Here is a 14,834-nt window from a genome sequence, read left to right on the forward strand (position 1 = left end):
AACTGACCCCTTGGACTCCTGGTCAGAAGCTATAAATATCACCGTTTACGTAAGTTTTCTTATTCTTTTTTAGTCATAGTACAAAGCAGATATTATTTATATATTTGAAGGGAAAAAGAAATTGGATGATTATATCACACTACATCGAATACTATTTTGTATAACTTGTACAGAGGAGAAAACTGTTGAAATGTTAAAAAAAATAAATAAATAATTGCCAACACTCGTACAACATTGTGTTATTTGATCGTCGAGAATATATAGAAAGAGATAATTGTTCAATGTGAATATTGTGAAATATATATTATTTTGTTTTGTTTTTGTTTTTTTTAAAGAAGTTTAACTGAATGAAATACTTATAAATATGAATAAAAGAAATGATAGATTGCTCGGACGAAACACACAAACACATATATAAGAGATAGAAAAAGAAGAAATATTCGTATTTGTTTGGTTTCCTCTGATTTTCAGGTAAAATTTATCGTCACCGATACCGTCTTCAGCTCAGTTGTTTAAGTCACATTTAAGAAATTTGTCTTGAATTATTCGCATTCTATTTTATTTATTTTCTATTTTGTTTCATTTCTTCTCAATTTTCAATCCATTTATAATTTTAGCATTAAACGTATATTTACATTTTTAGTTGGAATAAACAACAAAACAAAAAAATATTGATATTGGGTTTTAACTGTATGTTATTGAAAACAAACGCACACATCTTTTGTTGTTGTCCAAATATTTTGTTAACACTTTGGATCTGCTGTTCATAATGAAAAATTATAGTGATAATCATGTTCAAGTGTGATGAACATGTATTGTTGTCGTTTGTCAAATGTAATTCATATAAATTCTTATCATCGACATTATCATCACAGCATTGTACAAAGACTGTACAATTCTATATCTCATCCTGTCAATGCTTTTCTTTGTACATCGCTAAGGTTGCTATGTTTTGACTTTATGATTTATTTGGTTTCCCTTTGACTACCGTTTGATTCCATTTTTTACAACAGGCATTATTATACAAACGAAAGAAAATATAGTTATAGTAAAAAAAAAAAAAAACCAAATCAAATAAATACAAACACATATATGTTAATAAAAAAGCTAAACGCTTATCCATATTCGTAAGTATCGTAATCATATAAGCAAGGGTAGTAATCCGTTTGTGCCATCCTGTTTTTTTGCTTCAAATAAAAATCGGTTTTAGATTTAAAAGCAAAATTCAAATGCAAAGTGTTGCCGTCAAGATAATTTAACATCTTGACAAGCGCGAGCGCAGTCACATCTACTGGTATGATTCTGCATTTTTTTCTCCTTCTTCTTACATCACTAACATAAAAATTGTGTTATGTTTACGTATAAAAAATTAAAACAAAAAAAAAATGAGAAAAAAATCAAATTCGAACAGATTCGGAAGCATATATTGCATAACATGGAAATAAGTACATAAGCAAAAAAAATTTGTTCCACGATCGTATAGTAAAGAGAGTTTAGACAAAAAGGAAAAAAATCGTTTTTTTTTTTAAATTTGTTTTGTCGGAACGAAGTGAAACGAGAAATAGAGACAGAGAGCGGGACAGATGAAAAGAGATATTTTACCTGTGTAACCGGATTTTCACCAGGTCGATAGACGACATTGTGTAACGGACGCTTTCGGCCAACATAATTAACGCAAACGAATTCTAGCAACGATGCGTAAATGAAACACATACAAACACCGTCCCATACATTCATCGCCGTTAAGTTCGATACCACAGGCAGTGTACTTCTGAAACCGTTGGATGTTGTGAAAAAATTCAACATTGTCGTTACACCTGCACACGAAAAGATAAGAGATAGAAACAAAGAAATAATGACAAGAAAAAGAAAGAGAGAACAACATGTTATATGGATAGTGTTTATCTGATTAGTGTTTGCTCTTTACTTCATAATTATTTTAATAAATTCGGTCAATCTTGTTCTTTGACTGGTTTTTGCATGTGGTGTGAAAGTGTGGCCTGAAACCATCAAGAAACTAAATAACGTTGCGAATACACATTGCTTTTGCTCGGAAAATGTTTGACAAACTTTATTCTATTCACATGTGTCGAGTTACTTGAATTCCGCAATAAATGGTAGCGCTTAACTGCCGCATAATCGTTATTTTTTCCTCTCTCTCTCACAGTGTGTGTCTTTGTGTCTGTTGGTCATTGTGCATAGCGCACAAAGTGTATTTAAGTGCACAGTTCAGTATCAGTGCACAACAATATTCTCGTCAGCATTTTGGCAAGTGTTTTATTTTCTCATTCACTTTCGATGAAATTCAGGACATCAGCGTAATGTAACGTCTATGTGGACACTTTTGTCCATTTGATAGGTAGTACAGTTATTGTAGCCACGTCATTAGTATGAGATGTGTGTGTGTGTGCATGCTAAATCTAATTAAATATATGGCATTTCGACTATTAACTTACACACATACGTATATAACGTGTGCATACACTGTAATAACATAGAATATTTGTAAGCTTTATGTGTACCACTGTGCCAGGTAACTACATCGCCATCGTACATTCATTAAAATTATAGAATTATGTACGTCACCGATTTAAATTAAATCACCGGTGAACGCACACACCACGCCACACATATTTACGATGGAAAAATTGGCTTTGGATTTGAACTTGGATGGCAGTAAATTGGATAGTAAAAATAAAACATTGAAAGGGCTCATTTGTCACAATCAAAATGCATTGCACCGACAAACAATGGCATCATCTAACAACCGAATTGGTGCGAGGGAGAGTACACATTAGTACTATAAACACATTAACTCAAGACAGTGTGCGCGCTTTTTTTATTTTCGCCGTACAGTTGTTGGTTGTGTGTCAAGCATAATGGCGACAATTTTCATGTAATTTTGCATTTTTTCAACCACACTCAAGACCAGACATTATATTGAGATATTTTCAGCCATTCATCTGGCTATAATTACACTTACATTGCTACAATCACTTATATTGTTTTCACTCCATTTCAGCTCCTGACGATATCTGGATGAAAACATCTCAATATAATGTCTGCTCAAATCAAAGCTCTGAGAGAGAGAGAGAGAGAGAGAGAGAGAGAGAGAGAGAGAGAGAGAGAGAGAGAGAGAGAGAGAGAGAGAGAGAAGTAGACTATGCAACGCACTTTGTTTCTTTGTGAAAGTTCAAGCACAATGAAAAATGGACTGTATTAATCTCAACCGTTTTTTTGCTCTTGTTTTGCATTCCATTTAAAAATGGTTTGAAGATTCGTGGCCCCAAAAGAGTTATTTTAATAATTCCAACAGTGAGTATGGCGCCATGAAAGCTCAAAATGTGATTCCATTTGTAATTTAAATGGTTGTGCGTTAATCGAATTAACTGAGAAAAAGAGAGACAGAGAGAGAGACAGAAAGGAAGCGTGCCATTTGAACCATTTATCCAAATAAAACGTTCGACAACTAGAGGGAAACAAGAGAAGGAGTTGATAATAAAAATTCATCTGTACTGAGAGTTGTTGTGCATTTTTACCAAACGATCGTTATTCCAACGGTTGATAGTGTTGTTGATGATTCTGCAACGCAATTCATATTCTGCAAGCATATTTGAACGAGCATAGCAAACAAATGGGGGACTACAGTTGGGCTATGGTACTCAAATTATTTGAATTTGGATTGCCAGAAGAGAATTCAACAATTTAAATTATTTTTATATGCGACTATGGGCAATAAAAACGAAAATTGATGAAAATCAAATGGTTCGAACTACCGGAGTACAACTATATTTGCTCTCGTAATTGGCTCATATTAAATGCATTTGTACAGTGCGTCAAGTTGGAAGGATTTGCCCTTTTTGTAAATAAAATTTCGGTAGAATATACGTAGCGATATACTTTCGAATCACGTTGCATAAACTCGTCACATTAAATCTTAGCGATGAAACGACAATTGACAGTAACCTCAATTGTGTGGTGAAATCGGAATGTTTTGCTCAAATAATTCCAAACATCACATGTCATATACATCATTATTTTTGATTCGTCAAAATATATGGGCACTTGGCACAGCAATGATGATATTTTAACCAAAAGCATCTTCACCACACGGATGAGGTTACTGCTTTGGCCGCATTTACTTTGCCGTAGATAAATCTATATGCATTGAAGATACATACCGATCATAACACGAGCTGGAACAGCATTCCACTGTAAAATAGATAAGTAAAAATAATATTACAGATGAACAATGGCCGTAAAAATGAAAAAAAAAAAAAAAAATTCAATCATGAAATAAGATTTTGCTATAACGTAAAATATGCGTTAAGGTTAAATAACGGAATTTTTTTTAATTTGACAGACGTCCTCTCGAATGTTTCGAAACGAAGCGCGCGTGGAAAAAAAATAACTGACTTTTTTGGGACAGATTGACTGAAAAAGCAGACAACTTTGGCAGACCTTTACTAATTAACTGTAATCAATGAGAATGTCCCAAAATAATCGACTGGCTAATTAAGTGACTATAGTCCATACCAATATGTAAAATTGATAAATATAGTCACCTACAGCCAGTATTGACTTGGTCACATTTTTTTTTCAATCAAGAAGAAAACATTCAAATTCTTAAGATTGAGATAAATCCAATGAAAATCTTGCAATATTAAAAAAAGGATCATAATTTTAATTCTTGACTGTAAAATTAGAGATTAATAATAAAAAAACAAATGCAAAAATAGAGATAATGAAAATGTGGCGTGTTTTACACCGTAATCGTCATTACATTTTTATTAAAGAAGGACGAAAACGAACGTCAACTATTATGCTAGCATATTATATTTTGCTTCACGTACAGGTCATTTTCGGATATTATAAATACCAAAAAAAAAGTGCGCTCACCTCCAACCAAAATGTAATAAACGATGACGTAACCAGAATTATGCCCGGAATGAATACGGTTGTAAAGTAAAAAGCTCGGTCTCTTGTGAATATGAGATCAACCTTAAGGCAACTGTAATTACCTGAAAATTAAATTAATATAAATTAACATGCGGTATTTCAAAATGGTTTTCTCTTTTGTTTTTAATGACATATATTGTGCGCTCGTTCATTCTCAACATGCTAACGCGTTGAATACATCATTTTCAAATTTCAATCTGACCGAATTGCCGCTATTTATCACACACACTGACACATTTATACAAATTATATCATTTACGGGCGTTCATTGCACAGTTGGATTTCTGTTTGTGTGCAAGAGTGAGTGTCGTGCAACCGACATCGTACTTCAATTGGACATTCAAATGAAGCAAAAGTTTCACTCGTTTTGTAAATTGCTCATGATGCTCATTCGTTGTTTTTTTTTTCTTCAACTTTTTCTTCTTTCATTGATTGTAATCAGCCAATTTGTCGACCTATACCTTTCTCTTATAAAAATGAAAAAGACACTCATTCAATTTAAATGGTAGCTTTAAATGAGCCACTCATTTGCGTTACCATTTCTATTTCGCGTTCAACTCCAATCTACCATCGTGTCGCCTATCGCCCATAGTAATTGCAGGTGCATTTTGTAAATTTTTCACTCAACTGATTCATTATTCATTTGGCATTTAGTGGAAACTAACTTCATACATCAACCTCACACATAGTATGTGTCACATACAGTCTCAATGAAATATGTATACATACATTTGTGAATGCCCTTACAAATATTTTCATTATATATTTTTTTCTTGGTATGCGCTCATACACATGCATACCAAGTTTGTATTACCAACACTTTGGCACGTTTCACTGATGTCAAGACAAAAATTCAAATAAAATATCATTGGGGACTGTCATTGTCTTTAGTGGCATGTAGCACGACTTGTTACAAATTCTGCGATGTATTATCATGAGATTTTGTTTATGCGTCAAACATCTGTTTTATTCAATTAACTTTTGAGCGTGATAAACTTTTCAAGATAAAATTGTTATCCGCCATTAACAAATTGAAGCAAAAAAAGAAAAATTAATATTATTCACGGTAAAAAGGGGAACGAAACGAAGGGAGCTGAGCAGACGAACAAAAAAAAATTGACGAAAAAATTACCGGTCCGGATGAACTTCTGTGGTATTTTGCTGTGGCACGAATCAAAACCATTGTGACACGATCAAAACTGATAATGTTGTCTGATGTTGAAGGTGTTATGCTATCAATCTTCAGTGAATTTCCGCTTTGTGTTTAAAATGCAAATAAAATCTGTATACTATAGAACCATGTGAAAGCAATTCACAGCGATGAATCACATTGCTATTTTATTTTATGTTTAATGCTTTTAGTCTTCCGTTAAAGCGCTCCAAATACACTAAAAACGTACCGGAATTTTCATGCGTTCGTGTTTCGGTCGATTCACATTAACAACGAAATGAATAATGAAGGATATTGCTTCGTTTATATGTTCAACCGCTGCCGGATTCCGTCATAATGTCGTTGTTGTTGTCGTCGTCGTCATCGTCATCGTCTCACAATGCTTATTCGGCAAAAGTTTTATGTTCCAAACAACCGTGGCTGGAAAATGCCTTTGAACTTTTTATAATGCATGCAAATCGATGTGTTTCCTCCATTTCGTCGCATATAAAATAAAGTATGCATATTCAAGATATTTTGAAATACTCGTCGGCCATTTTTTACAATTTCTCCAACTGCATGCTCAGGGAATAATAAAACTTTCGGAATCGATAGTTTATGGAATAAATTGGTGTAACCTTTAATAACTAATTTTCTAGCTTATTCGTACGCGTTACGGTTGCATAAAAATGTTCCACTATGCTTCGGGTCTATAACCGCATTGGGAGTACAAGCTTTATCTCACACAAAAACAAACACATACTCACGATCTACAAAGAAAAAAAAATCCAACCAAAGTTTGAAAATATAACGCCCAGCTCGATTACTGTCGACCCTTTTTCAAAACTGATAAATATTAAACGAAATTTTTTTCCACTTAATGTTGTAAATTACACACGAATCGTACTGTTCACATTTACTCTTTGCTCACAATTATTTGATTTAAGCATTTTCATCTTGATCGCGTATCTGGGAATCGAAACCAAATGAAACGCAATAAAACAGCATATTCACGCATTCTCTATCACACACACACACACAAAGTCATACCAAATATTCACTTCGAACGTCTCTTTTATAAAGTGCGTGTATATAATATGCTCAATGATAATAATAATAATATCTTGTTTGATTTCAGAAATGTATTTCAAAATTTACCTCTCCAGCTAGCCTTAATCGGGCACGTAGTTGTTGCATTTTGTATTAAATATGCATTAAGCGTTGTTAAAGATGGACTTTTACGTAAAGTATCCTCATCGTTCTTCCAAACATATGTTATATGCGATAATTCGTACGATACTTTGGAAATGGACATCGGCCATTTGAAACAGTGTACGGAGAATACACACAGTCAGATGAGTAAGATAGCGAAATAAAGATGGATAGAGTGCCATTTGTTTGTATGTTTTTGTCATTGCATTGTAATTATTATGCAAATTGTGTATATTAGAAACGAGAGAAGAATAAAGAAAAGCAAAGTGAAAATGAATTAAAATTTAAATTTTTTTGTTATTGAAATTATGCGGGAAAAAAATGCCTTATGTAATAACCAAACACTATATTACAATTTAAAAATTGTTTCAGTTTTGCTGTATATCTCTCTCCTCCGTGTAGCAATGTACTGTATTGCGCTAGCACGGTCACAACACAATTAATTTCGAACAAATGGTAAAATTTGAATTATAAACATTGTGTACTTACTGCTTTCTAATGCAAATGAGCATAAGGGATCGTCAAATGGAAATATATTCAACCGTCCTTGGCACGATAAAATCAAATGTCGTCTATGAAAATGAGTAGAAAACAAAAAAACAACAATCAAGAGAGCGTGAATAAGATGAAAAAAGGCACGATGTTGAGAGTAAAAAAAAAAAGTTTTCGAAATGAATTGGAATCTTTGCGCGCTCAAGCTGTGTTTGGGTTGAGTATGGCATCTCCGTTTTTTGTTTCTGCATTTTGGAAAATCACAAATCTTAAACGGATTTAATCGAATCAAAAACCATTCTGCCAACTAGAATTCATTCAATGTCCGACCGATTCACAGTGAGCATTCCAACGAGATTCCAATGTGTGTGTGTATGTGTAAAAATGGAAAATGCAATTTGAATTTCAAATGATTTATCTCGATCATTCTTGGAACAATCCATATATGATGCGAAAAGCAGATATATCGAACCTCATCAAATAGTTTATTGTGCCGTTCCGATAAATTCGTAGTGCAAAGTGCATCGGAATAATTGGGTCCTTAAAGTCACCATGCATTATGAAGTAGGTGTCGGGCAACCATATTTCTTCGTGATGGTGGATCGCATTTAAGTATTCATATTGCGATTGATTTGCATACCGTAGTCGCGGATCGTACCATTGTTGCTGCAATAAAAATTCAACTTCATATTTCTAGAAAGAGAGAAAAGAAAGAAAAGGGAAAAGACAGATAGAGTACATTGAATTGTTTGTGGCGTAAGTGAACGAAATACCCTGCATACGTTACAGAAAAAGGAACAAATATATATATAAAAATCAACAATCACTTTACATGGAATGCTATCCTCGACATACACGGGGAATGGAACAATTGACAAAATATGCTATGATAGTTTTTACAATATCATCACACAAAAAAGCGGTAGTTGAACAACCGAATGGCTTCTGGCAGAGCAACATAAAAAAAGCCAAATGGAATTTCGAAGCTTAACTGTTTGAAGAATTTGTGACACCCTCACGCAATTCATTTTTGTGAAATTAATTTTTCTTTTCCTCTACTAGTTGGCAATATGTGAATTTATCGAGGCGAACGAATGATTATGAGTCAAACAAGCCCTTCAGCCATGCTGATTATGACGTTAACGGATTACGTCGATGATGAAAACGGTGATGGTGATGTTGATACTGGTAATGTTAAAATGGGTGCACATTGATGATTTGTGTTTACGTTCATCAAACCGAACCGCTTGTAGCTATAACCAATCAAAATGCAAATGTATTCAAAAAAAAAAAAAAAATCGACGGCAAGTAGGGAGAGGTGAATATGATTTTCTTTCTTCGGTTGATTCAGTCATAGTAATGCCTTTTATTTTATCCGTTGTTTATATTGCGTTTCGTATTTCGGTTGATGATTTGCGATGTTCAATGAAACTTTCATTTTATATGGTAAAACTGTGAGCGCGCGTGAAGCAACGAGGGTGAGGATATTATTTTAATGTCTTTATTCGAAATTCATGTTTTCTTTTATGAGCTTCGTTTTTCTCGCTCAATCGATTTGTTCTTATTTTTTTCTTCACTCTTCTCTGTTTGCTTATATCATTCCGTTATCTTGCGCATTGTTTGGTTTTGTTCAGTTTAACGTCGATGCTCATTTTCAATGCGTTGTGTCACTGTTGCTGATTGCTTGTGCCGGGTTTTCTTGACTCTTTTTCTTCTCTATTCGTTTCGGTTTCCAAAGTAGCGTGTAGTTTTGAAGACGCACGGCTTTTGTTTGTGTGAATATTTTTCCATTGGTTTAAAGGTCACTTTGGGTAAGGTTACGGATCAAATGCGATTAAAATCAATACATTTTTCGGTCGAATGCTATTACTACGGTTTTTGTATGATATCAAACAGATTATGTAACCGGTGAGAGAGTAAGAGACAAAAATGAACAAGAGATTTGATTTTCGATTTTACTTACCAGACTCGATTCATCCGGAGACGCTAAGCTAAGTAGAAGTACACTAACGTTAACAGTCAACGTGTCTGCAATGAGAATACAAGGATATATTTTTGGTATTATAAGCTTTGTTAAGCAAAATGAATCATGTATTCGTATGACGTATACACGTATGTAACACTTTACATCGCATCGATTTCAATGATTGTTAAGAGAATTGGGAAAATTCATATTGAACCAGAGCTATATTTAACAAATTCGAAGGCTAATTTATTTGAGACAAATCAATATTCTTCACTGACAACTCGTCATCCTGGCTGCTGTACAAATTTCGAATTATGCAAAACGAAAACTGTTTGCTCATGTCAATATTTACTAGGTCTCACTTTTGAACATTGTATATTGGTAGCAACTTGGTACAGTCCATCGTGTACATCGAATATTCAAAACTCAATTTGAATGTCCAAATCGAAAACATTTATCGGCAACAAACATGCCAACATATCGATATTAGTTTTATTTTGTTCAACAGGAAATATCAAGTGTCATCAAATATAATATTACACTCGTCTGTTTGTCAATTTCAAGGGTTCTTCGTTAATTTTCCAATTATCCGGTCGGAAATTTCAACAGTCGACTATTTTCAATAACATTGATCGCTTTCAAATCATTTGTACCGAACAAATGTTCAATTGCACTTATTTATTCATTTGGATTGAGCCTCCAACGTCCATCCACAGTAAGAAAATTGATATTTTTTAATTTTGAAACAGCCAGACCACACACTCTATCAACATATACGTCCATTGAATTGTAATCGATAGAAAAAAATTAATGTTTTTATTTTGGGGTCAGTCGAGGTATGCGATAAATAAATAATTCGAAGAGATTGATGGTATACGGTAAAAAATGGAGTTTTATATCCAAATTTTCAATATAAATTCGGAATGTGTTACACTTAAAGAGTAACAACATTCAAATGTGCCTGTTTTTTTATTTTTGGTTGCATCATGCGACAAAGTTATCTCCCCCACAAAAAGTACATCGAAACATTAAAGTTACAGAAGGAAATCGCAGACAAGTATTAATGGATGAAGTTACGAGGTGAAAACCAATTTCGACAAAGACATTTAAAAAAAAAATACACAAAAGTATTTAAAAAGAAACACAGAAAGAAAAATGGATTCGACTTTGAAATTCTATTGGTTATTTGATATTTTTAGGTCATATTTAGTTTATTTTTCATCTTTTTTTAATGTGCGAAAATTTAGTGGCTATTTACAGTTATCTAGAGAACTAAAGAGTGCAAAACAAACACAAAAATAAAACCCATCGAAATATAATAAATGTATTTTACAACGCAATTTTCACAAAGATAACACATTATCGCATTTTTTTTTCTCTCCCGACAAACATGTTGAAAACACACTTTTGCTGAGAGTCTTTAAAATCTATCTATATTTTCAAGTACATTACATACACATATTCACGAATATCCTAGGGGTTGGACATATGTTTGAGATGAATAATCTGTTTGTGTTTGAAGATTCTTAACATTCCACGATTCCAAGATGGCGGAACCCACATAGAAATACTTTTTTAAAAACATAACAAAAAGATTCATAGAACTAGTACACAGAATCGAAATTTACCGGTATTCTAAGATAACTGATTATTATTACCAGTGTCTAACCCCTAGCGAATATCAACATAATTCTTACAAATCAAATAAATCTATTTTGTTCGTCTCGTAAACTAAATGAAAATATTGAACGAGGCCTCATTTACGAAATTCAATTTTATAGATTATACAATATGGCAAATAAAAGTGAAAGGAAAAAAAACGTCCAATGCGTGCTGTTTCAGTTTGAATTTCATAATGGGTTGATATGGAGACATGGAGAGAAAAAATACAATCATCGAAAATTGAGGGGACTTTTTTATAATTTTTCAAATACTACGGATCATATTTCATCAAGTACTAATTATATGTAATCGATGCAATTTTTTAGTTGAAAAAAAAAATCCCAAAGAGTTGCATAAAAATATTAAATTTAAAATTTACTTTCTTTAATTTCTTAGAGAATGATGAAAAATTTCGCAAAATTTCGATTTCAAAAGCTCAGTAAGCCGATAAATTTGTAAAAGGCGTTGTAATGATTAAAAATGGGTGCCAATAGTTCACCATCACCCCCTGCAGGACTACAAGACAAACTCATGAATATTGAAAGGAATATTTGAAAGGAATTGCACAAAAAATAGTGTTGGCTTCTGGACGAACAATATATATGTCTCTTGTGCATGGAATACAGTGTTGTCGATGAAAGAACCCAAAGACTTTTGTAGTTTCGTTTATTTTTTGAAATATTTTGCAGTGTAAATAGTTAAGTTTGTCGTTGGTTTTGCACTTATCGTTTTCTATCAATTTGGCACGATGTTGTTTCTCGGTCATTTTTCCCAAATTGATTTATCGTCGTCGAAGCAAACAGCTTTTCAGCAAAATGCTCCCATTCGATAGTTTACACATAGATGTGTGTATGTATGGGCGTATTTATACGCAATGTGGAAATTTCTTAATTGCAAGACACCGTAGTGTAGCTTTTTTTTGCAAAAACTATGTGCAGCCCATTGTGAACTATTAAAGGCTATAACTTATGGTAAAACATAAGACCGCTGATGTAAAATTCACTAGCAGCAACCTAAGGGGAAAAACAGAGGATGCTTGCTACTTATTAAGTGAACATTAATTGTACATTTTTTTTTATTGATGATCAAATATCCCATGCAATTGAAGTTGCTGAAATACTTTTAATACGGTGGGAAAAATGTGTTGTGCGCATGGTGTTTATCTTATAAAATCTAATATATAAACACGTTGTTCAAGCTAAAGCTCTTTAAAGCTCATTAAATCACTTTTGAATTCTGTATGTTTATGACACATTTGCAATTATAATGATATATGAATAGGTATAGTCTGTGTGCGTTTATGATTTGTTATAATTGCTATGACTTATACTATTTTAGATGTTATTTATTACAATTACCAATGTCAATGCACATTTACAACATTTTTAAGCGATTTTAAATTCAAACATTACAAGTATCGTATACTAAATTGTATTACATACAGTGATCTCCAGTGTCTGTGTGAGATGAATTTACACATCATTTTTTTATCATGACACATACCTTGTTTTTAACGCATCGTCACCAACGTATACCATACGATACTTCCAATGTTTGAAATCTATTTTCATTCACATTTTTTTTTAGATTTAACTAATTTTTTTGAAAACGTCAAAGCCATGAATATCAATCTCATATACCAAAATCTCGGAATGCGATCGAACACTTCCTGTATTGAATAACAGGGATTGCTTCTCGTAGGTCCCGAACTAGTAGTAATCACAATTTTTATTCCCAAAATAAAAATTGCAAAAAACGACCAATTACTGTTTCATTCTTAGGTCGTAGCTTCAATACTGGTAGGATACTTCTACCACTACTAGGTGGAAGTTCCAACTATCAAGGTAAGAATGAGCTTTTTTGCTTCAAATGTCAGTGTAAACATTTCTGTGCATGATGTTGAGTAGAAAAAACTCAATTGTGTTTATGCTTTGACGTTGTGAATAAAAAGCATGTTGATAAAAGTAATTCCGGTTTTCTCTGTGTATACTTCTCGGAAAATTGTATGAGATTTCATGCGAAAAAAAAGTCAACAATGAAATTGCCAAACATTAATATGTCATGATTTTGTGCGAAACTACATTTTCCGTATAACATACACTAGACATGAAATGAAATTCTAATTCAAATGATTTTTTTTTTTTTTTGGTTTTTTTTGTGCCCGTCACATAAAAATACGTTTTTACCTAAGTTTTTTTTCATGCATTCCGGCAGAATATAGAGAAAGAGAGAAAGAAATAAAGAATGATAAATGACTAAAACACATTTAAAACAAACAACTTGAGATAGAGATAGAGTGAGAGACGGTGAGGGAGAAGGGTAGATAGTTAGCAAAATACATTTTCAAAAAAATTCCATTTGTCTTGGGATATCAACAGCTCAGTTAAGTTTCTCTGCGGATGTTTCTCTGTTTTGCGTGAGTATAATTCATAAAAAGTGAAACCGAACATAGATGCCAAATTAAACAAATACCCGGAAAAAAGGAAAGCGAATAATTCACATGGCGTATTTCTCTTCTGAATGAGTGTTTTTCTGAAAACAATATATCCAGAAATGTTCACTATGTTTTTACTCGTTTTATACATTTAAAAAAAATGTCCACCATTTTCGATTGCATGTATAGATACATTAATCTGCGTTGTTCGCTCATTATACAGATATTGTAAATACCTCAAGCTACAATTCCAAAAATTAAATTTTTCATTTTGCATGATGCGAATGTTATGGAGGACAAAGAGCATAAATGCAAATACTTTCAATTTTTTTTTACAATGACATTGATGAGAAGTGGAAGAGCTTATTGTTTTATTATATTAAAAATAAAAAAGTCACATTTCAAATGTAATTTTCAAGCAGACAAACACTCTTTGGTTCAAAAAAGAAAAAAAGCTCACTAAACGACTTTAGCTTGCTTGAAATGTCGTAAATTTAAAAAAAAATTGTGTTGATATGCAAACATTTACTCTTTCATGTCTCATCAATCAGCCATTAAATTATTGAGCAAAAATCAGAAAGCAATTTATGTCTGAAAAAATAAATTGAAATTATTTGTTTAAAATAAATATAGCTACGCATCAGCCAGTATGCATATATGAATTTTTTGTGTTGCACTTGAATTTAAATGATGTAATGCATGTGTGTTTGTATGAGTGTGTATGTCTATGAATGTCTGTATTCATTGATTGAGTGTTAAAGTGAAAAAAAAAATGTTGATAAAAATTAGTTTTTCTGTGTGATGTTAATTTGGTGAATTAATCGGTTTCATTTTTTTTTTGTAAATTTGGAAAATGGAACGCACCACGATTCTGTGCGCGCCCAGGTAGCCAACCAGATACATTTTTAGCTTTTTCTGGCGTATCCATACCACAGCAAAAATCCGCATCTGCAAATAAA

The 14,834-nt window shown here is 32.7% G+C and overlaps 1 protein-coding gene across 9 annotated transcripts in view; it reads right to left on the bottom strand.

Annotated features, from left to right (window-relative positions):
• LOC116345640 (glutamate-gated chloride channel) overlaps positions 1 to 14,834 on the bottom strand; it is a 74,325-nt gene that overhangs the window by 13,381 nt on the left and 46,110 nt on the right. For 7 of the 9 annotated variants that reach the window (XM_031775168.1, XM_031775166.1, XM_031775173.1 and 4 more), the window contains 8 exons: positions 14,740 to 14,823; positions 9,777 to 9,841; positions 8,286 to 8,506; positions 7,811 to 7,893; positions 7,268 to 7,408; positions 4,900 to 5,021; positions 4,182 to 4,212; positions 1,603 to 1,817 (listed from right to left, as the gene is read on the bottom strand). In XM_031775168.1, the coding sequence (XP_031631028.1) occupies positions 1,603 to 1,817; positions 4,182 to 4,212; positions 4,900 to 5,021; positions 7,268 to 7,408; positions 7,811 to 7,893; positions 8,286 to 8,506; positions 9,777 to 9,841; positions 14,740 to 14,823 (962 nt within the window). The remainder of the gene's footprint in view (positions 1 to 1,602; positions 1,818 to 4,181; positions 4,213 to 4,899; positions 5,022 to 7,267; positions 7,409 to 7,810; positions 7,894 to 8,285; positions 8,507 to 9,776; positions 9,842 to 14,739; positions 14,824 to 14,834) is intronic. The other 2 variants (XM_031775174.1, XM_031775170.1) reach the window with 1 other exon arrangement.

This window comes from Contarinia nasturtii, unplaced genomic scaffold (genome assembly GCF_009176525.2).
Source record: "Contarinia nasturtii isolate CC-2019 unplaced genomic scaffold, AAFC_CNas_1.1 Cnas_scaffold_1371, whole genome shotgun sequence".
NCBI lineage: Eukaryota > Metazoa > Arthropoda > Insecta > Diptera > Cecidomyiidae > Contarinia > Contarinia nasturtii.